This window comes from Pollachius pollachius, assembly GCF_949987615.1.
Source record: "Pollachius pollachius genome assembly, chromosome: 7".
Taxonomy (NCBI): Eukaryota; Metazoa; Chordata; class Actinopteri; order Gadiformes; family Gadidae; genus Pollachius; species Pollachius pollachius.
In genome coordinates this window covers 22,659,700-22,683,032 of record NC_136940.1, presented here as the reverse complement: position 1 = coordinate 22,683,032, position 23,333 = coordinate 22,659,700, and the positions used below count along the sequence as shown (strand labels likewise).

Sequence of the window (23,333 nt, the reverse complement as noted above, 5' to 3'; positions counted from 1 at the left end):
CATCATATCAGCATTAATCTTCCATTTAGCAAAGCAGCCCTCGAGGGAGAGTGAGTAGAGACTGAGAGAGGAGGGGAGAGATTGAGAGAGACAGAGAGAGAGAGTCAGAGTCAGAGACAGAGAGAAAGACAGACAGAGTGAGAGGGACAGAGAAAGAGACACACACGCACATACTGATTACCATATTTTTTTTTTCACTCTGACACGCACAACCTTGCAATCACACACACACACACACACACACACACACACACACACACACACACACACACACACACACACACACACACACACACACTGATAATGCTGATACGTACGATTAACCACAATTTTGAAATGTAAGCTCCTATAAAAGCACCCCTGTTGTCAATGGTTGTTGTATGTGTACCATAAACTAGAGACATCCTACTGCAAAATCATCCAAGACCTTTAACAAACCAAAGAGGATATATAGCGCCATCTTAAGTTTAAACCCTTAACTACAATAGCTGTCACAATTTTTTCCGGAAGGACCTCTATTATTAAATACCAATATATACATATATTTGTAAATCTAAAATAATAAATATACTATTAATCGTTGTTTTTTTTATTTACATCGATTTTCAAGCTTGGACATTTAGACGTTTATAATTCTGTTTGGCACTCTGTGACACGAGAGGTAGCCGAGCTGTTCGCCTGCTCAGAATCACATGCCAGAGAGAGAAGGTAGCAGTTGCTTAGCAAGTAGGTTAGCTCCAATAGCTACCAGTTCCTTATCATCTGGCCAGCCAAAATTCTTAATTTTCCTCTAGTTTGGTGCTCAACGTATTCGCCACGATGTTTGAGGAAGCAAGCGAGGTGTTCGATAACATGTTTAAAACATCGTTTCCTTTGACTTTTATTGTGTTTATTCCTGCGGTGCTGATTCTTGTGTCACCGCTCCCAGCTGATGCAGCGCATGAATTCACTGTGTATCGCATGCAGCAGTACGACCTACAGGGACAGCCCTATGGTAAGTCAAGTCGGGAAAACACTGAAAATAAAACGGAGATTTAATTATATTGGGTTAGTAACGTGTGTTGGTTCTAAATTCAATCGCTTGACTATAAATGTCAAGGTAACGCAATGACAGCACGCATGCTAGCCGTAGCTCCTAGCCGCAGTAGCTGGGTTGGCTAGCTGTTGTTTCCTTATTGGCCCGTTCATTGATTCGGAATTGAACGCGATTTCCATTCAAATTAACCAATCCAATATACCCCTCTAAACCGATGACGTTGCAAACATAGAGATGGTACGATTACAACATTTGCATGTACTTACTATAATGCAAATAGTCTTATGAAGGGTGTCCACTGGTGTAGCTAGATATGGTTTTAATTGGCCCTTGCAAACCCAGTACGATTGAAAAGGTGAAAACAATATTCAGATATAAACATGCAATCCCGTTCACTGGCATTTGCGTTCAGTAAATGCAGGGTCTAATACTCGTGTTGTCATGTTGATGTTGGTTCACACTGTGTACCAATGTTGCTAAAAAAGAATGGATCAATATAAAGGGAATACGTTTAATTTATTTGTATAACGATACTTGTTCATGTAATATCACATCTTCGTACACTAACCTGGTGTCTCAAACTTGTTTACCACTAGGTACCAGGAATGCCATCTTGAACACGGAGGCCCGTTCTGTGGAGGCAGAGGTCCTCAGTCGTCGCTGTGTTATTATGCGGCTGGTGGACTTCTCATATGAGAAGTACCAGAAAGCCCTGCGCCAGTCGGCTGGGGCTGTGGTGATAATCCTGCCCAAGAACATGTCTACTATGCCTCAAGACATAGTACAAGTAACAACGCCCTTCACCATCCCCGTTTAACAGTTGTATCATTGTGCATTGATCCAATCACCCACTCAACTTTTTTCTTAAACACTTCTAGTAGCAGGAGTAGTAGTCCTAGTAGTAGGTTGGCTTTTGTTAATTTAAAAGGGACATATCATACCACCAGGTGTGAGTGTGATTAGCCATTACAAGCAGGTTTGAAAATGTGCAGCATTGTGACATCACAGGTGTGCGTGTCCATCTATCCGTCACACATCTTGATGGACACGCCCACCTGTGATGTTACAATGCTGCACATTTTGAAAACGGCTTGTAATGGCTAATCACACTCACACCTGGTGGTATGATATGTCCCCTTTAAACACAATTTATTGAGACTCATGATAGTTCTCGCTTATTTTTATTGTCAGCGGTAAAAGTAATGATAACGGGGAAAAGTACTTTACTGTGTACGGTACTTATTTACACAGTGAAGCCGGTCTAACCGTGCTAGTATGTTTCATCAAAATGGTTGAACTCCATATATGAATGATAAACGCATGCAGGAAGCACTGCTTGCATTGCAGAATACCTTGACACATTGAGCTGTGTGATCCCAGCATAGTTAACACCTCCCTCTCTCCCTTTGGTCCACTGTAGCAGTTCATGGAGCTGGAGCCAGAGATGCTGGCCACAGAGACCATCGTCCCGGTGTACTTTGCACTGGAGGACGAAGAGCTGCTGTCCATCTACACCCAGACCCTGACATCCTCCCCCACCCAGGGGTCCTCCACCGCTGCAGAAGGTACGGATGTCTTGGATCGTGCTCATTCTCGTTAAAGGCTGGCTAATGTTTGCAATTCATGAATTGGAAATGAAGAGCAAAGTATTTGTCTGTAGGCGAAACGGGTGTATTCTTTTGCCGTGTTGCTTAAGTTTGAATGGATATGATGGTCTTTGATTTAAATAGTAATTCAAAGGTGTTCGTATGCTGTAGCTTAAGACCTTGGAGCACAGAGACCAGAGGAAACGGGATGCTGGTTTTGACTGTCATCCATTTTATTCACTGCAGTGCTGCTGCATACTGCCACAGCCAACGGCTTCCAGATGGTGACTAGCGGGGCCCAGAGCAAAGCCATCAGTGACTGGGCCATCACTAGTCTGGAGGTGAGAAACAAAGTCCTCATGCTAGTCTGTCCCCACCTGATGCGGTTACTAGTTTGGGAAGGTCCAAGCCAGGGCTTTTTAAAACCAAGCCATCCAACAACTACTGTGGAGAACATGAATGGGGTAGCAGAATCCATTTCCTTGATGAGTTATTAAAATGGCAGAGTCTATGGTTATTTCTATTCAAACTAAAAAAGTGGTTGACAATTACAAAGAAAGTGTGTGGGGGCATTGTGTGTTGATCTGGGCAGGGACTTAAACCCAGAGTGAATGAATGGGTTTAGTCATTGTGCAGGGGATTAGAGGATGCCCACTGAGGATTTCCAAACATGCCTGGGAGTGCCCCCCGCAACAAGCACGCAAATGGACTGGCCACAGTTTTACTTAATGTTGTTTCTGTTCACTGCTACTGCTAGCTCTCATGTATGTTATGCATATGAACAAGTTCTCAAGCTCTTGGTTTTCTAGAAAAGGCAAATTTTAAATAAGCTTTTTAATACACTGGTTACTGTCTAAGTTTTATTTCATTCTCCTCTGCTCCACTTTTTAAACTTGAAGCCAATGTTTTCAGACTTTATTGGAGAAGAGCATAATGTAATAATAACACATATTTTATTTGTATAGCGCTTTACAGAGGAAACAAACAGATAAATAAACAAAAAGAAATGCAAAGTCGATGGGGGGGGGGGGGGGGGGGGGGGGGGTCTAGGAGTAGGCAGAGGAGAAGAGATGGGTCTTGAGGTGGGACTGGAAGATGGTGAGGGACTGGGAATCGCGGGTATGTCGGGGGAGGGAGTTCCAGAGCCGGGGAGCTGCCCTGGAGAATGCCCTGACACCAAGACTGCAGAGTTTTGCTGCGTGGGTGGAGAGGAGAGAGGAACATGGGTGCCGTCTCCACGTGCCACAGCTCTAGTTACTAACACGTGTCGTCTTGTCTCTCAGGGGCGGCTGGCTGGGGTCGGAGGAGAAGACCTGCCCACCATCGTCCTGGTCGCTCACTACGACGCGTTCGGCGTGGCTCCGGTACACAACACGCCCACCAAACAATATGCACTACTGTAGCACTAGTATAGTATACTAGTATTAATGTGACAAAATAGAGTTTAGTAAATGTTATTAAGGAGCCTTTAACGCTGTTAATCGAAATAACGTCACAATGTAGGATTCAAGATGGTTTTATTGTCATATGCACAACAATTACAGAGCAGTCGCTTGCTTGTCGTGGGCTCCTCAAACAGTGCAATATAAGAGAGACAAGTAGGAAAGCTGAGACTTAAATAATAAAAAAATATGATATAATAATAAAAAGTAAGTGTATAAGAGGAACACAAGTAGGAGAGCAGAGACCTAAATGCCAAACTAAATAAATGTAAAATGCAAACAGACGTGTTTATCCAGATGTCGACTGGTATAAAGTGGAAAGTTATAAAGTGTCATAGTGGTGAGCTAAGTAGCTCAGGAGTTCACTAGTCTTATGGCCCGTGGGATGAAACTGTCCCTGAGTCTGGAGGTGCGAGACCGGATGCTGCGGTAGCGTCTACCAGACGGGAGCAGCTGTAACAGTTTGTTACCGGGGTGGTGAGGGTCTTTAATAATCCGGTTAGCCCTGTATGGAAACTGCAGGGGGTCCAGTGAGTCAGGGAGGGAGGGAGGAGGGGATGAATGATTTGACTAACCGCTCGAAGCACTTCATGACGATGGAGGTGAGTGCTACTGGGCGGTAGTCGTTGAGGCAGGACGCTTCTGACTTCTTGGGGATGGGAACGATTGGTAGGACTTTTTGAGACATGTGGGGACCACAGACTGGAGCAGTGACTCGTTGAAAATGTCTGTAAACACACCTGCCAGCTGATCTGCACACACCCTGATAGCCCAGCCGGGGATGCCATGACACTAAAGGTAATGTATGTTTTTGTCCGTCGCACAGTGGCTGTCCTATGGAGCAGACTCCAACGGCAGTGGAGTGTCCATGCTGCTGGAGCTGGCCCGCCTCTTCTCCAGGCTGTACACCTACAAGAGGACACACGCTGGGTAGGTGCTGCTCAGGCGCCGGCCGCCCTGTATGGCTCATCTTCTGGGAGGATGGGATGATGATTTCACTGGGAGTACCGACCGTGCTTAATAGAGCGAGAGCAATTTACTAACTAAATTGCATTGGTCCCGTTTTGCGCTTGTTTGAATAGCGAATCTAATGGAACACTTCGTGAAGTTGGCATAGCCTACATGGTTTATGTTTGTTTACGCTTGCTTAATAATTAATGTGTAGGTGCTGAGTTGCCTGGGTTATTTTCTACAACATTATTCAGCATTAAATGGGCACTTCCATTCCCTAATTGGTTCTTGACCATTTCTGTGCATGCGTATATACTGGTGGTAGATTGGTACTCACCGGCACCCTACTTTATTTGACGGGTCGTGCACCGTATCCTGTGTACAACCATGGACAGACTTACTGTGGGACAGGGGGAATCTTTCAGCGCGGACCTTCTAATCCTGCTGTATTGGGAGACCTGTACCGTGTGGGATGTGGTTTATCGACGGCTGTAGATAACCGCGTTCTCCCTGTTGTGTGTTCAGGTACAACCTGCTGTTCTTCGTTTCTGGCGGAGGGAAGTTTAACTACCAGGGAACTAAGCGTTGGCTGGAGGACAACTTGGACCACACAGGTATGCAGGCAGAACTCCACCCCTACCTGGACATGATGAGGTTCAACCATCCTCCCCGCACACGGTCACCCGCTTTATTGAGCAACAAGCTAGACTAAAAAAAACCTCATTGAACTAAATGTAAAATGTTCACAACACAACGATGTACAATTGAAAAACAACATTGTGCACATAACATTATTCATGGAAAAGGACCACAGTAGTAGTAGTGGTAGTAGTAGTAGTAGTAGAAGCAACAGCGGTATTAGTAATAGAAGCTGCAGCGGTATTAGTAATAGAAGCAGCAGCGGTATTAGTAATAGAAGCAGCAGCGGTATTGGTACATGTTTCTGAGGAAATAAGCTGTGGTAGAAAGTTAATTTCCGTTTCACGGCGGACTTCATTTTGCAATCTCAGTGCAGACTTCTTTCTTTGTGGGCCGGAACATGCAGGCTAAGCTTTAAGCATGTTGATGATAAATTGTGTCCTTTTTTGCTGGAAAATATTTCCTAATTATCATAAAATAATAACATTTTATTGGTTTATTTTTGATAATTGACATTTCTATGTAGTAATGTATCCATGGCGCACCCATTTTACTAATAATGAATGATGAAGAATGATGTATTCTCTTAAGTCAATCTAAAGCTAAATAAAGTTCCCTTTAGTTTACAGTAGTGATTATACCACCATTGTTTGGTGGTTGCGTACCATTTGGGCTCAGGTCTGATCGCAGCGACCCCGGTTCGATTCCTGCCTTGGTCCTTTATCTCACTAACTATCTCGTTCTATACTGAGGCATAAAAAAAAGAGCTAATTCAGGAATTGATAGGCCTGTTGTCCGTACCCTTGCTTCCTGTTGTCCATAACAGAGAATCTTCCGGTTTGGACATAGAGCATCGCGTCTAAATTGGAGGCCTGACCATAGTCTGGTCGTGGCCTTAAAGGCATGACGCTACACTTCTCTTATAGCTTTTTTCTTCTCCTGTACTATTCAGCACTAACACTAAGGAGGCCCTGACCCTAACAAAGGAATAGGTAGGGGGTCAGGCATCTCGCTGTGTAGCTCGTGTCCCCCACCTTAAATCTTCATTGTAACCCCTGTCCGTTCCCCCCGTTTCATCCCCTCGGCTCTCTGTGCCCCCAGACTCCAGCCTGCTGCAGGACAACGTGGCGTTTGTGTTGTGCCTGGACACCCTGGGGAACGGCGACGGGCTGCACCTCCACGTCTCCAAGCCCCCCAAGGAAGGAACCCCCCAGCACGCCCTGCTCAGGGAGCTGGAGTCGGTGAGCAGAACCGTCCGACACTGCGGCCGTCCGCGTCGCACAAGGCTATGATCCACCAGGTGTATACGACTTGTGTGCAGCTGTCAATGATGACGTAACCTGGGATAGGACCAAACAAACAATTTATTTTTAAAGGTTATGTAATTTTCCAAACCAAAGCCAAGTTGCCCTCGTAGAAAACAAGACAGGGTGGAAACATGTCTTTGATTAAGCTGTTGCTATGAAGTACAGTTTCAATGGATGTCCCTAGCCGTTATTTATCTGCAGGTGGTTTCCATGGCACAAATGCAACCCTCTTAAAATGGACACAAGTGGGTGTTGCCTTTTAGTATCGTAACTTAGAAAGACGATATAATCAGCATCGCTTTCGCACGAGGAAGAGGAAATGGAAGGTAGACGTATATAATTATTTTTTTCATTCTTTTTCTTGAACATAGAAAAAGAATAATAAAAATAATCCATACAAAATGAGCAATAAAATCCAATAAATAAATAATAAAAAAAAAAAATGGGATCCTGAGCAACAAATACATAACTCCAACAATACGATGCATGTCCAAAAAGACAAGGAAGGAATCAAAAACTACAATAAAGTAGAGCCTGACGGGTCCTGGATTTTTGGGGCTGAGTAAAAACAAAGTCAGGTCTTGATCTATAGTCCGATGTCGTCGTCCCCCCCCCCCCCCACATCCAGGTGGTGTCCAGCCAGTACCCGGAGCTCAAGTTCTCCATGGTGCACAAGAAGATCAACCTGGCCGACGACACGCTGGCCTGGGAGCACGAGCGCTTCGGCATCCGCCGGCTGCCCGCCTTCACGCTGTCCCACCTGCCCTCCCACCGGCTGGCGCAGCGCTCCAGCATCATGGACGTGCGGTCAGTGTCCCCCTCCTCCCGCCACGGAGCGGGGCTGCCCCCTGCTGGGTGGGTCCCTCTACTGCACGCCTCGCGCCAGCGTGGGGGCGGACGCTGGCGTCTCCGTCTTTGTTGTTTCACAGTCGTCGTCTCCCCTCCCCTTAGAAGTCTCTGTCTGTCTGTCTCGTCCCTCCCCCCATCTGTACCTCACCCCGGCCTCCCTTGTCTTGTCGATCATCCGAGGGAATGGTTTCAACGACGGGGTCTTTATTAAAAATGCAAGGAATCTCCCACAGAAAAAATAGGATTCAGCGAAGGGCCATGACACACACTCACTGCGGGCTCCGTGTTGCTATAGCGCCAGGAGTTGGGGACAGCTGTTGTTAGAACAGAGTTAATAGGATATTAATCTGGGGCTGATCAATGAGGTGGGGGTCCATATTGAAGCAGTGGTTCAAAGCGTCATTAAAACAAAGCCCTGAGACACAGAACCATGGCCAGATATTAATATATTAATATACCTTTGTGATTATGGTTTTGGACTTTTGTCAGATCTGGAAACCCCATGGTTATGTGGGAGTCGGATCTTTGTGATTGGCCAACCGGTGTCGTAAGAGCTCCTTCCTGTTCGTTCAACTCTACCTTTCCCTGTGTCTTCCCAGCTGTCACCCATCTGTGTGTGTGTGTGGGGGTGTGGTTAGAACAGCTAATACTGTGCATCATCTTTCTATGTTCCGCTTCTTGCATTTCAACCGGCCAAGAGAAGCATGTCTTTTGCAGAATTTCACTTTTTTGTTCTGGGTGACCTAGACAGAAACTATTCTACTTTTCTTTTTCTCCCTCTTGCAAAATGTCCCTTCCCGTCTGCCTGGTGTTGATATTCCTGTGTGTGTGTGTGTGTGTGTGTGTGTGTGTGTGTGTGTGTGTGTGTGTGTGTGTGCGTGTGCAGGCCTCATGTCGACCTGAGGAAGCTGAGCAGGAACACCAAGGTGGTGGCCGAGGCGCTGGCCAGAGTCATCTACAACCTGACGGAGAAGGTGAACGCAGAGGTACTGGTATGGTCCACTGCTCTGACGTCACTTCAACATGGGTAGTCCCCACGTGTTGGTTGACCGTCTCCTCTTCTCTCCTCCCAGGGTGTCCCCGAGGTTCTCCAGATCTTCACTGAGCAGATGGTAAGAGCTGCTCTCCCCCCTCTCACGCTTCCTTTTTCTGAGTTGTTCCGATACCAGTATCAGAAATTCCTCAGATACTGCATTTTAAGGCAGCTCGGCAACACTGCATTTTTTTAGGCAGTATGCAAGTCAATGAGCCGATCCGACACCATTGCGTGACTTCCTCATCTATGACACAGGCAAAGACCATCACAAACGCGTGCAGTGTTACGTTTCGTTCGTAAGTGGTCGGAGGTGGAAAAGTCGGAAATGGGAAACGCGTCATCTCCGAGCGACGAGCGTTCCAGCTACCAATTAGGAAAAACGTGGATGCATTGATGCCTACCTAAAATATTACAAATGTTATTATAAATACAGATTATAAATGTAAAAAAAATTTGTGCCGAAAAATTTAAAATCTACCCCTTCATAAGAACAAGTGCTATGAGTCGTCACAAGGCTAGAGGCTGTATCAGTAAAACCTCGGTATCGGCCGATACTCAAGTTCAGGAATCGGGAAGGGAGAAGTCTCGGGTGTCATCCCCAGCGCCCTGGTGACGCCCTCCTGTCCTCCTCCCAGCAGGTGCAGGAGGAGCAGCTGTCGTCGGTGGTGGACTGGCTGACTGCTCAGCCCCGTGCCGCCCAGCTGCTGGACAAGGACAGCAGCGTGGTCTCCACCTTGGAGCATCAGCTGGGGCGCTACCTGAAGGACGTCAAGAGGCACTACGTCAAGGCGGACAAGAGGTCACCACAGCTCTGTTTAGACCGCCGCCGTGATGGCGGTCCCAGTGTCGCACACAAAGCCTGGATGAGGACTGTTTGTTGTTCGGCTTTGTTCGGTGATTTGAACTTCTCGCTTTTTGTTTTTCTCTCTCAGGGATCCGGAGTTTGTGTTCTACGATCAGCTGAAACAACAAATGAATGCTTACAGGTAGGGGTTTGGATGGCCTCCGAATGGTTCTACAGGCTTGAACTGAATCCCAATTGATTCATTTTAACAGCTTTGTGAGTGGCACCAATCTTCCTCAGGTTAAAAGTCCTCTTTTTAAGTTAGCCTTGTCTGTAAATCCCCTTTTATCTTGTCTGTTTCAGAGTAAAGCCTGCCATTTTTGACCTGCTACTGGCGTTCTGTATAGCAGCCTATCTGGGAGTTATGTATCTGGCCATCCAGGTAGGTCTTTAGAGCACTTCAGATGGTTTTACACGTCATAATCCTTTAATAGCCACCATTGCAATCCTTTCAGTCGAGCGTGGGTATAACATCGGTATTTGTGTCAAAGTAGTGCTTTTTTGCAACACAGTACTTAATTTCTTTACCGCCTTAGGCAAGCTGACATTTCTTACTTAACAATTTATAACAAAGTCTTTCAAAAGTCACTCACTCCATCTCTTTCTCCTCGGCCCGTTCCAGAACTTCGGCCTCCTCTACAGTATCATCCGTAAGGTCACTCAGCCCAAGGCCAAGACCCACTAGACCTCTTGGTCCGCTCAATCCCCTCCCCCCACACTCCCCCTCTGAGCTCCGGCCAATCAGAACCTGAGGCCGGGCCATGCAGCTGTGTTTGTATGTACTTCGGTAGGTGTGTGTGTGTGTGTGCGTGTGCGTGTGCGTGAGGGAGAGAGAGACTGCCTGATGTTTTTTTGAACCAACATTGTCATTACCCTCTCGCTGATGAATTTAACATATTTTTAAAAAACATTAACACTTGGGGGCTCATTTTTGACAAAAATGCCAAGATTTCTTTTTTTCTCCCCGTCTTCCTTCCTTTTTTTCCACTGTTTTTATATCTTTATTCTTTTTTCATTAACCACCAGTTTTGAGTAATCAGTAAATCACCCAATCGCACTCAGCCTGGGGTGTCTGTCTGTGCAGTCGGGTCAGACGGTCAGACGCACCGTGAGACGGCTGGGACAGGCTGAGTCCTGGTCCCCCCCTGTGAGGTCTCTCCCTGGACCCCCTGGTGCGTCGATTGGGGGCGGGGGGGTAGCCCGGTGCAGGCTGGCCGTAAACACTGCTCTCAGAGCCTGAGTGTTACTCTGCCAAACCGAACTGGAGGGGCTCAGGCTTCATCAGGCAGCTAGAGGGAGATTTGAGTTCTTTGGAGGTCAGAAGTCGCCCTGTAATCTGTATTGAAATGTGTCACATTCGTAACACTCGGTAATGACTTAATTTTTTTTTAAGGATGGTTTAACTTGTCGGAAGGCCTGTCCGAATTAATGTGAAGATTGTGTGTAGATAACCCGGCGTGATTGCCCTTTTTTCAGTACGCTTAAACAATTGGGGCGGTTACGATGATATGCTAATGATTTTCCTTCCTGTATGAATTGAAATCCCATTTTTGAATACGATTTCGATAAAAAAAAGCAAAAAAAAGAACTATTTGATCATTGGACAAACATCAGAGACCTTTGTTGCACTTAATGTTTGTTTTTTCTCACTAATGTTTTTTAAAAATTGTAAATTCATACTAATGTACTCTACTCTACCCTAAACCTAAATCCTGCTGTCCGCGATTTTGCTGGGCTGTTAATAGTTAATGATCATGGCCACTTGATCTTGTCAGCCCATGCATGTGTTGGACGTGGGGCATTCTCTCACCCAGTGCCACCATAACACCGTAGGACACAAGGAACCAAGCCGAAAGGCCAGGCCATGTTGAATGTCATTGTGATCCAATTCTTCATGTTATTGCTGGAGGTGTCACTATCGGTATCAGATTACAGTATGTTCAGGTCAAGACGTTTTGGTGACAACCATTGTTTTACTGCATTCGATTAAATCTGTGTTCCCTGATCTTGTCAAGAATGCATATTGCTTGCTAGCGATAGTAACTATTCCATGTGTCAGTGCATGATCTATGTCTGCCCCCCAGTCCCTATTTACAATCAACAAAAACGATGAAAAAGGACTTGTGTAAATGACTTGCCTACCAAGGGAAATGCTGTGTGTGTGTGGGATGCCTTTCTATGACTTAATTTATTGAAGCAGTCGATGCTGGATGTGAGCACTGATTTGATCTCTCCTGTTATGTGCGTGTCTTAAGCTGTTGCCATGTGATCCTGAAAATGACCGTTACATAATACTTTAAACTAAAATAAATTTGGTGAAATAAATCTGCGATGCAAAGGATTGGCTGTAATTTACATAATTATTTTTATTTGAAGGGGCACATGATACAATAACACTGGTTGAATGGAATTATTAAAACTATGTTTAAAAAATTAAATAAAACATTTGAGTACCAGTTGTCAGATTTAGAAAGGGGTGAGATTCAAACGAGATCAGAGAAAGAAAAGGAGCGAATGGTTGATTTTTACAGTGTACCAATGGTCCAGAGCAACAAATCCTGTATCTTTAAAGTTACAACCCTAACACAGTTAACTCTCAAATGTGATTACAAAAGTTCCACAATTATTCAAATTTACTGAGATTGTGAGGTACTAGTAAACAAAAAACAATAAATTACAGTGCAATTTATAAAATAAAAACTGCAGGAAATAACCGCCCATATTTTCAACAACCTCTACCCCGCCCTTTCCGCTAGGTCCCAGAAAAACACCAAGATTATAATTAAATGGACGTTTTTGGCACAATCTAAAAACATAAATCAAAATGCATCTCACAGCATCCCCCATTTCACATGAAAATAGATCAGCCAAATAAATCACGGAAACATTTACCTAATATCGATCCACTGCACATAATTTCATTTTTCGTAGTTTCACATTTTCCCCATTTGGGGACTTTGTAATATTTGTTTTCGGAAGGTGCATTCGGACGGTTCCAATGGAAACTCCTGTCATATTAAACACACCAGTCGCGGATGCAGTTAATGCAGATCAAGGCCATCGCTATCATGACGGACGGGGAGAGATATGGACGGAGCGGGAGGGGTTAAGTTACTCAGGGATTGAACGTACCATGGATGGTTTCCTTGGGGGACCAGGCACGTCAAACCTTCATCGCGGTTCATTCATTTTAACAACACTCATCTCTTCCCCTGTCTCGAACCTTTTCTTTTGCAGTGAAATAATACTAATTCAACCATGGCTAAAGTTGTCATTACAGTATGCCTTTTAAAAAAGGTGTGAGGAAATCATTAAAAAGGGAGTTTAACAGCCTGGAAAAGAGTTCATTTCAATTAAAGTCCCCTGGGGCTAGAATGTTAACTTAAAAAAATCAGTAGTCGATAGTTATATTACAAACAGTAATTGTAGCCTTCGGGGAGTGATTAAGTCTCGCTTCAACTTATAATACACAATTATGCATAGCACCACGTGCTGCAAAAGGTGTCAACCGAGAGCTCAAAGTTTTTGCCGTCATACACAATCGGAGCGTAAAGGAAACTCGTTAGAGGCTAAAGAAGGAATACGACTCAGTGATCAAAATGAATCGAAACGAATCTAAAGTGATAAAACAAGGTGACTACCTAGTCCCTCGGGATCCTGGAATGAACAGCCAATCATAGCAGAACAGCGAGGCGGTGGTGGGTCGCTCTACAGACAATGCGCTCAGGACAAAACCAGAAACAGAAAACAGCAGCTATTTTCTTAGAGAAATCAACATAGGTATAGTAATAAAAACGACTACGTCCGACAGGAAACTCATGAACTAGTTTGAGCTTGGTTGGGAAAGGGTGGGGGTGGGGGGGGGGGGTCCGTGGGCTAAAACAAACAAACGGAAGCGTTGCCTACTGACAAAGAGACACAAGTGTGTCACAACATCTGCGGCCTGTTCCAGCGGCACAAGCATGCTGTTGGTCCGGAAAACTAAGAGCTTCAATTGGATCGAGGAGGTAGGATGGATGGATGGATGGACTCCCTGGATCTGTACGGAGAATGCGCACACCGTCGCACGCGCGCGCAAAAAGACACCCGCGTGATCGCGTGGCCTCTGCTGACTCAGATGGATTCTCATGGAAGAGGAATTGAATACTCCGTCGACTGGGAGTTTACGATTACATTGAGAAGCAGGAGGGTTGTACTTTTTGTCTTCGTCATTTGTAATGTTAAGACAACTTCATAGCATATTAACAAAACCATTCCTATGTCATGCATTCCCACATGGTGCTTGTTTCCTTTTCTCATATACAGGGTCAGGGCCGTCACTTCGATTTTCTGAGAACCGCTGAACGGCTTATCAACATAAAACATTAACCCCTTCAAACAGAAACGAGAGGATTATACGGAAACCCAGTCAATCAATTACAGCAGTCAATAAACCGGCCGTCAGCTTGTACGCCTTCATCTCAGTGCAACAACAGACGCAATACTACAAACACACAACAACGAAAAAAAGATTAAGAAAACGAAAAATAAATTCCATACGGGAACTCTGAGTGTAAGTGTTCTAATGCCTATATCAACCGGAAGGAAGAAAACAAATAAGAGAGATGAAAAATCACGTTCATCATTTGAAATGCCTCACTTTAAAAACAACCGAAGGGTTTTGGAATTCTGTGTATCAAAAAAGGTCTTACATCACTATTTGGAGAGCGCGCGCGCACACACACACACACACACACACACACACCACTCCCTCATGCACCAAAAGCATGATGTGGCTATCTCAATGACACAACTGCTGCGGTGTTTGTGTGTGGGTCCATGCGTATGTGAGTGTCTACGCGTGCGTGTCTGTGCATATGTGCACGTGTTGGTCTTTGAGTACATCTGTTTGTCTTTGTCTGTGTGTGTGTGTGTGTGTGTGTGTGTGTGTGTAGAAGCAGCGTGTTCAGTTATTGACCTGGGAAATGATATGAGAAGCAATATGTGATACGAGAGCGTGGTCAAACAGGAAGGAGTAGCCTCAGGTGGCACTGGGGGCTGCTGCACACTACTACACACACCCACACCCACACACACACTCACACACACTACTACACACACACAGCATCCTGAAGCCAGGCTCTTTGTTAGTTTATAGAGAGAGAGACCTTTTGATATTTCACTGCCTGTGATTGCAGCCCATCCTTCACAATGTATATCCTGGCTGGGTGCTGATATGTTATGGGATGTGACGGCCCATGATTGTGATGACACTAACTTCCACACACACACACACACACACACACACACACACACACAGCCAGCATGGTGTTGTATTGTGAATCGTGGTTTGCGTGCCTCGTCTCTGAGCAAAACTAAATTGACGTTGTGATGAGGATGGTAAGACACAGTCGCCTGAAATAACATTCACAGTGCTATAATTTAAAACAAAAACGATAAGATCAACCATGACAACAATGAAACAAGTCTACATAAAAACATCCGCCGCCTAAATATGGTCTTTTCCCAACCACTTTCTTCTGCTCACTCTTTATTTTTTCCCCCTTTGCGATCATGACAGCACACCAACCGCCATGCGTGGACGCCCGTCCTGCCTGCACTTGCGGCCGGCAGCCAGAAGATGGCGACAGAGAATCCACTATAGATGTTTGTCCTTGGAGACGCCATTCTGCACGTGTTTCCTGAAAAAAAAAGAAACATGCCCCAGAGCATGTTAGAGTAGCTGGCAGAATGTAAGGGAGCCATAGCTGGGCTGGAAACGAGAGACAAGGCATCAAGGAGGGCAGGGAGGGCAGAAAGGGCGAAAGATAAGACTGATGATACCTCTCATCTTAATCCCTCCCCCCCCCCCCCCCCCGCGCCTCCCCTCCACAGGGAGATGAGACCTGCTCTCTAAGTAACATTACAGTTAATGAGTGCATGTGTAATACCAGTGTGAGTAGAGGGATGTGCTCAGGCCAAAAGGGAATCCAACCCTGCATAGATTTCACCTATTCATTGACCATTTCCTATGATTAGCAAGTCATTAGCCCTGCGCTTCCTAGCCTGCAGTGCCTCGAGCGACACGCCAGTGAACGCCGATAGACTCTATCTGGGTCGTCCCTAGAAAGCCCAGGAGGAAAAGGAAATCACCTCCACTGAAAGCTTGACATGTGAGTGGTGTTTGCATGCCGCAGCATCCCTCACGGCCGCGTCCGCCCAGGCTTCCTGTCTGGACGGCGGGGGGGGCCGCGATGGGACGGCGTGGACGAAAGGGTCAGCTCCAGAGTGAGCGGGGACTAGGGCCGAACGATTTGGGGAAATAATCGAATTGCGATTATTCAGTCAAAAACTGCGATTGCGATTTAGTATGCGATATTTCTTTTAAAAGTTCTGTGTTATTCGCTAAACAAGCAATGATTCCTTCTATAGTATGGACAACACGACAATGGAAGAAGTCATCATACAAACCGATCTTCCCTTTAGGCCAGGCCTATTTGTTGAAACTAACTGATGCATGAATTGGTATTATAACATCTTTATTTTACTATTGAATTGTAAAAGAAAATAGTAAAAAGAAAATTTAAAAAAAGCGTTCTATTACATCGTGAGTTCAGGTTGGAACTAGATGAATCGCTCAGCCCTAGCGCCGGCCCCCTGGTGGTCAGCAGACGCTCTGGCGCGGGCCGGTCGGGCTCAAGGGCAGGCTGATAAGGAGCAGGGTTGGGTCTTGCGCCTAATCAAATCTCCATGCAAATGGACGCACTTTGATCCTATCGGCCAATCAGGGCTGGCGTGCATCGCGATAACCTCTGCCTGAGGAGCAGCCCTTCCCCACATCACCCCCCCCCCCCACCCCCCAGACTCGAGTTCGTCTACATTTGTATATGCAAAACAATTTATATTTGGGAAAAGCTTCAGGGCTTAGTTTGAATCGTCATCATTGACCGGGCTTGACCTTGTTGACCTGGGTTTCCCTATGACAGTCAATCACGGTCCAGAAGGGGCTGTTCAACTTTGTGGATAGGTGCTGAACCTCATAGTGAGCAGCCTGGATCTCAAAAGGCTGCAAGCAAAGTGTTTGAACCGACGTGCCTGTTCTGATACACAGGTACAATACAGCAGACACACGCACGCGTGCGTACACACACAAACACACACACACGCGCACACGCACACACACACAGTGAGATGTGATGGTTTGTATGCGTGGGAAGCCAACAGTGTCTAAAGGGGCTTCTGCATGTCAGTGGTGGAGGGCAAGCGATGTACTCACTCACTCGCTCACTCTCTCACTCACACACTCACTCACTCACTCACACACACGCAGCGGCCACTTGCTCGTGGCTGGGGATGAACAGCTCCTCCGGTCAGATCCCGGCTCCTCTAAAGGCCACTCACCCGTGGACGGCGCTGGGGTCGTGCTGGTGGTCCGAGTCGTTGGCTTGGTGGGCCGGGACCAGCCCAGCCGCGGCCGCCTTCACCGCCTCCACCTCCTCGTACTCCCGGACGTCGTTCACCTCCTTCAACTTCAGCACCTTCACCACAAACACCACGATGAACTGGGAGGGCAGAGGGAGGAGAGGAGAGGTGAGGGCGGGTCCACCCGGAGACACTGGGTCTTCACACTCGGCGCTTGTGTGTGAGTGAGTGAGTGGGGGAGTGAGTGAGTGAGTGAGTGAGTGAGTGAGTGAGTGAGTGAGTGAGTGTGTGAGTGTGTGAGTGAGTGAGTGAGTGAGTGAGTGAGTGAGTGAGTGAGTGAGTGTGTGAGTGAGAGAGTGAGCGAGTGAGTGAGTGAGTGTGTGAGTGAGTGAGTGAGTGAGTGAGTGAGTGAGTGAGTGAGCATGTGAGTGAGTGTGTTTTTGTGTGTTTGAGTGTATCCGTCCACCGGCACAGACAATCCACAGGTTCTCTTCTCAAACACAAAACGACACATTTACCCCACAAATCGTCATGAGGATTCGTAAGTCAGCGGAATCAAAGGATAAGCCGATAAGACAACACTTCACTACATCCCAGTGTTTCGGTTCGTTGCGTCTCACCAGGAACCAGTAGATGTTCATGAGCAGCAGCGCCAACAGCAGGGCGTTGAAGAAGAAGTAGAAGGGGATGTGAGGGACCGACTGCAGGCTGGACACACAGGTGGCGTACAGCACCTTCAGGGGGAACCAGTACAGCCGGAACCAGAACCTGACAGGGGGACACAAGAGAGGAGGGAACCCCGGTCGTTAGGTCAGGACGGTGGGACGGTACGGCCACGGGAGAGGGAGGGACAGAGAGAGACAGGGAGAGAGAGAGACAGGGAGAGAGAGAGAGAGAGAGGGAGAGAGAGAGAGAGAGAGAGAGATTGATCGAGACTGATAGTAAAGAAAACAAAATGGAACACAGGTGCGCTTCTAAATTTGCAAATTAAAGAAACTGCACACCGGCATCGATCAAGAGCTCAACGTCCCCCCCCCTTTCGTCTCACCACTGGTACCCTTTGAATGCAAATCCGTCCCGAGAGTAGAAACAGCTCATTTGAAACCTAAAACACCCCCACGCACTCCGGCCATGTCCAGTCAGCTCACCAGGTGATGCTGAAGCTCACGGAGCCCATGTTGGACAGGATGTCGTTGAGCAGGTAGTAGCTCCCTCCCCGGGACTTCAGGTACACGTTGAGCTTTGTGAACTCCAGCTGGATGTCGTTGATGTCATGCAGGAAGAGCACCAGCACGCCCACGTTGTGGTACCTGGACAGGAGGGCGAGACGCACGGAACACAGACTCAACAGAACAGAATCTTCATCTGAGTCTGAGGCTTCCTTTAGCATCTATCCTTCTGAGTCTGTAGCTTCCTTTAGCATCTATCCTTCTGAGTCTGAGGCTTCCTTTAGCATCTATCCTTCTGAGTCTGTAGCTTCCTTTAGCATCTATCCTTCTATCCTTCTATCCTGAGTCTGTAGCTTCCTTTAGCATCTGAGTCTGGTGCTTCCTTTTGCATCTTACCTGAGTCTGTAGCATCCTTCAGCATCTATCCTGAATCTGAAGCCTCCTTTAGCATAAATCCTGAGTCTGAAGCTTCCTTTGGGATCTATCCTGAGTCTGAAGCTTCCTTTAACATCTACCCTGAGTCTGAAGCTTCCTTTAGCCTCTACCCTTCTGAGTCTGAAGCTGACTTTAGCATCTACTCTGAGTCTGTAGCTTCCTTTAGCATCTATCTTTCTGAGTCTGAAGCTTCCTTTAGCATCTATCCTGAGTCTGTAACTGCCTTTAGCATCTGAGTCTGTAGCTTACTTTAGCATCTACCCTGAGTTTGTAGCTTCCTTTAGCATCCACCCCCATGAGTCTTTAGCAGTGTGGTGTTTCTGACCCGCTCCGTTGTAAAGGTCTGTGAGGTGGCCTTTCAATGTGGTGTATAATAAAAACAAATGAACCTATAAATCGATATATAGATGGCTTGTGTTCAACAGATTGTCCATTTAATTTGCTCTTCGATACCGCAGCGCAGGCAGAGAGTGCTTTGCATTGTGGCTGGATCACGTTTCCTGTTCCTCTTTCAGCCTACAGACACATTGATGATGCGATAAGGTTAAACACTGAGTCTGGGCACCGAGAGGAGGCAGCCTGAAGATCTGTTAATACGGCTAATTTTATACCATAAACAGTGATCTTTGAATTAATAACATTATGCATCAACCGGGTGAGCATGAAGCTTGTGTTTGGTGCAGAACACGGCCAGATCTGAGCCCAGCCTAACCCAGGGCGCTAAATGCAGTCGGCTGACAAGACAGATTTATTTGTAAATCCCATATTACTCCAAGTGTTTTTAATAATAACTATTTAACGGTCACGCAGGAGGTCAGAGTGACAGCATCTCGCTCTGGCACGCCTACAGGTTGTCAGCGGACATTTTGGATGAACCAAGACCCAATCAGCTTGGACTCAAACCCCCAGCGAGCAGAGACACCCCCCTCCCCATGACCCGAAGGCTCTCCGCACCTGAAGGCGTAGGAGAAGGAGATGAGGGCCAGCGTGATGACGTGGTGCACCACCATGACGGCCGAGTCCTTCCGCCAGGCGTCCATGTACACCGTGGCGTAGATAGAGTGGCCGTAGAAGCTGCCCTGGATCAGGTAGGCGATGGCGATGTCCGTGGGCACCGACATGCCGCTCTTCCAGTCTGGAGGGTGGGGGGGAGGTGAAGGGCAAACGGCAAATAGACTGCATTTATACAGCAGTTATACGGCCCTTTTCTTTTAAAGATTTATGTTTGCCTTTTTATCCTTTATTAAAGATTGAGATGGATACCATTCACCCATTCATGCACACATTCACACACCGACGGCGGTGTCCACCAATGCAAAGGCGACAGCCAGCTCGTCGGGAGCAGTCAGGGTGATAGAGCAGGGGTCATGAGTCAAGGCCCGAGACCCCCCCCTAACGTGATACACAGTCTAGCTGTGTATCACGTTAGGGGGGGGGGGGGGTCAGCGGCAGACGGAGTTGGGTGGGCTGAGATGGGCCACGCGGTGGGGGGGGGTGTGTTAGTTCAGGTTTAAAAGGATCGTAAACAGGAAGCTCATCCGTTCCTCGGTGTGTTGAATAAAGGCTAAGAATGGCCTGTCCAAAGTGTTCCAACTGTGCAGACCAGTGTAACGGCACCACGGCCTCGGATTGAACTGGAACACCGGATTGGAAAGTGCTGATCCGCTGAGTTCAGCTGTCGGCTCAGGGTTCTCGCCTGGGTCACCTGCTATACCACCGTTATTGCAGATAGGAGACAGGGGCGGACGCTACATCAATATTGATATCAACCGCAATAAAACCCGCCGGGATAATGGGTGTTTTTGAAATGCATTTCCGATACGCGTTTAACCGCATCGATCACTGACTCAGCCGGCCGAACTGAGTCAGTGTGATGCAGTGTTCAAGCAGAACACATTAGGCCACGACGGTGTTTGGCGAAGTACGTGCAAGCAGCCACCAAAGCTCTGTATGGAAATCGCAGTAATAATGTCGGCGACACGAGTTCCTCTTACCGCGACCTCAGAAAATCCCCCCCGTAGTGATGAGGTCGACGAAGACCAAACAGTGGATGAAAGAGGGTCTGACCACATCCCTTGTGTTTACTTGCAATGCGGTATCGTTACCGTTTTGTGTTTGGACCCGCACTTTCTCCGAAAGAATGATCGCCTGCTTTTAGTTATCAGACAGTCAAACGACCGTAAAAACCAACGTTTCCAAAACGTGGATGTATTTGAGAAATGCACAGCCACTTATCCTAATCCCCCTCATCCACAAACCGCCACTCGCCACACTATTTCACCGTCTGTGCGGAAGCACCCCAGAGAGGGCAAACCTTCCAGGGCACTTATGTTTAATGCCACGCTGGTTGTGGATGTGTGGAGCTCCATCAGGGCAGTGGCTGATGTCTGCGGTGGATGTCTGCAGCATCACTCATTGCCCTCACTCTTTATTTTGGTATTCTGAACTCTGAGCACTGTTCGTTTTCTGTGATCCTGCGGTACTGTTAAACAATGTTTACATGAGTTAGGCCGAGTTTTTGATAGGGTTATATCAGCGGTAATGTAATGTTTATTTTGAAAGTATCTGAAGGGGGAAGGGGGGCGGACAAACTGAACTTCGCAGGGGTCAGAAGTAATGAAGCGAGTCATGTCACAATGTTTTGACAATATAACATGTTTGAATTTTAAGACATATAATTTAATGTAATTGTATTGTATTCTATCATACTAATTGACGGAATCGTAATAGTTATCGTATCAACTGATCCAATCTGAGATAGGTGGTCTGAGATTAAGCCTCCATCACATGACGTTGGGGTGCATGGAGTTTGATCTGTGATTACGGACACACTTTTTCCCCTGCCTCACTTAGGGTTAGGGTTAGTGAACTTTAGTGTACTGTAGTCCAACGAGATCACGGTTCCTTCCAACGTGCGACGTGTGGTTTCATTGTCCAATCAACCTATCTGGAGGCCTTCTATCAGTCGAACAGAGAGTGTCGACCGGCGACGTAGGACAATCAGTCACTTATCTCTTTTCTTCTGAGACATTTTGCTAGCCTGTTTGATTCAATCACAGGTAGACCAGAGTGGGCACGACGGCGGCCTGCTTTCAGCGCGTCCCCCATGAACCAAGCAGCTCCAAAGTACCCCAGGCATTAAGGCCAAACGTCCAGGTGAACACTGCAGAGTACAGAAGGTCATCTCTGTGCCCTGCGGTCAGACAAGATGGGTCCGTGGGAGGCGCCCCCCCTGTAAGCCAGGTCCCCCTAGAATCCTCTCCCCGGGTCAGACAGGGTTAGGTGCAGGCCTTGTGTAATGTATATCGATCGGCCTATCAGTCATTAAACATTGAGAACGTAAACACCACCTCAAAGAGGAACGGCTGGCAACGAGTTATGTGGAAACATTTGCCCCCCAGTCTCTCATCGTTCCGACTGTTTCCCAAAACTGCCCTGCTCGCCTGCTTTCATCACTTCCCCTCTTCGGCATTATCTCATTTACCTCCAATAACCTGCACTAACCCCCCCCAGACCTCTCTCATTTCAGCCTGTCTCCCTTGTTCTCTCTCTCTCTCTCCTTCTCTCTCTCTCTCTCTCTCTCTCTCTCTCTCTCACTCTCTCTCTCTCTCTCTCTCTCTCTCTCTCTCTCTCTCTCTCTCGCCCCGTCGACACTGTCTCCGCTAAGACCCAAGTCTCGCCAGGTCCCTTCTCTCAATAGCTCTCAGGCTATTAGAGACCATCTTGGTTTCTAAAGTGGGGGGAGAGGAAGGAGGAGCCTGCCTCCCCCCCCCCTCTCAGCCCGGGGGGGAGGGGGGATCTGGACGGGAGCCCCAGCAGCCCTCTTCTCTGACGGAACGCGCCAAGCAGGAGCTATAAAATAATCATTATTGGTTTAGGAGTGGGGCTCTCTCCGGGCCTGGGGCCTGCGTCTCCCAGATCCATCCCGGGTCGGGGCTAATGTGCCAGCCACTGCGGAGATGGTCCGCCTGTTGTGGGCTCTTTTATGGTTCCTTCATAGGAGACTGCTGATTCACTGATAATGAGGCTGAGTGAGTGTTTCCCCCCCCTTGCATGCAGTGTTTCCCCGAAAACAGGTGCGCAGCACAACCGCTGGATCAGCCTGCGGTCAGCCTTGCAAAAACAAAAAGAATTATAATAATAATAGAATCAGGCACATCAGCACCATGCACGTGCACATCAGCGCTGTGCACGTATATTCCAGCACCTTGCACTCGCACATCAGCAGCGTGCACGCACACATCAGCACCGTGCACGTACACCTCAGCACTGTGCAGGCAAACTTCAGCGCTGTGCACGTACACTCAGCATTTAGAACATGCAAATCAACAACATGCACACGCACATCAACATAGTGCACGTGCACATCAACATAGTGCAACTCCCAGACACACCCCAGCAACGCGCTGGAAAAACACTGTGATCTCCAGTAATGGAAACGCTATGCACTTTTTTATAATATCATGAACACAACTAAGTATGAAAAATAACAATTGGTGAATAATTCATGCTGAAGGAAGCGTAAACAAATACAAAGAACAACGTTGAATGACAACAGCTATGGTAATTCAATTTGTTCGGATTCGGTCTATAGGGCTTGTTGCTCTATCTTTTCAAAATCAGGAACGCATATAAAAT

The 23,333-nt window shown here is 47.0% G+C and overlaps 2 protein-coding genes across 4 annotated transcripts in view; one reads left to right on the top strand and one right to left on the bottom strand.

The window, feature by feature from the left end:
• The first annotated feature begins 708 nt into the window (after nucleotides 1-708).
• ncln (nicalin) lies at nucleotides 709-11,986 on the top strand. 3 transcript variants are annotated; one of them, XM_079739697.1, is made up of 15 exons: nucleotides 709-994; nucleotides 1,633-1,823; nucleotides 2,457-2,601; nucleotides 2,869-2,963; nucleotides 3,906-3,986; nucleotides 4,891-4,994; nucleotides 5,541-5,629; nucleotides 6,756-6,895; nucleotides 7,590-7,816; nucleotides 8,697-8,796; nucleotides 8,884-8,922; nucleotides 9,485-9,645; nucleotides 9,779-9,832; nucleotides 9,994-10,072; nucleotides 10,313-11,986. In XM_079739697.1, exons 1-15 carry the CDS (start codon nucleotides 820-822, stop codon nucleotides 10,373-10,375), a joined length of 1,743 nt encoding a protein of 580 aa, XP_079595823.1. In that variant the 5' UTR covers nucleotides 709-819; the 3' UTR covers nucleotides 10,376-11,986. The 3 variants fall into 3 exon arrangements, with proteins under 3 accessions (XP_079595823.1, XP_079595822.1, XP_079595824.1); XM_079739696.1 differs by having other exon boundaries at nucleotides 9,482-9,645; nucleotides 10,313-11,984; XM_079739698.1 differs by having other exon boundaries at nucleotides 7,590-7,768; nucleotides 9,482-9,645; nucleotides 10,313-11,983.
• A 63-nt stretch (nucleotides 11,987-12,049) lies between these two features.
• Nucleotides 12,050-23,333, bottom strand: part of cers1 (ceramide synthase 1) — a 29,328-nt gene continuing 18,044 nt past the window's right edge. Inside the window, exons 3-7 of the mRNA XM_079739699.1 lie at nucleotides 19,650-19,830; nucleotides 18,240-18,401; nucleotides 17,712-17,859; nucleotides 17,071-17,231; nucleotides 12,050-15,371 (exon numbers count right to left, since the gene is read on the bottom strand). Of these exons, the coding sequence (XP_079595825.1) occupies nucleotides 15,329-15,371; nucleotides 17,071-17,231; nucleotides 17,712-17,859; nucleotides 18,240-18,401; nucleotides 19,650-19,830 (695 nt within the window). The 3' untranslated portion in view covers nucleotides 12,050-15,328. The remainder of the gene's footprint in view (nucleotides 15,372-17,070; nucleotides 17,232-17,711; nucleotides 17,860-18,239; nucleotides 18,402-19,649; nucleotides 19,831-23,333) is intronic.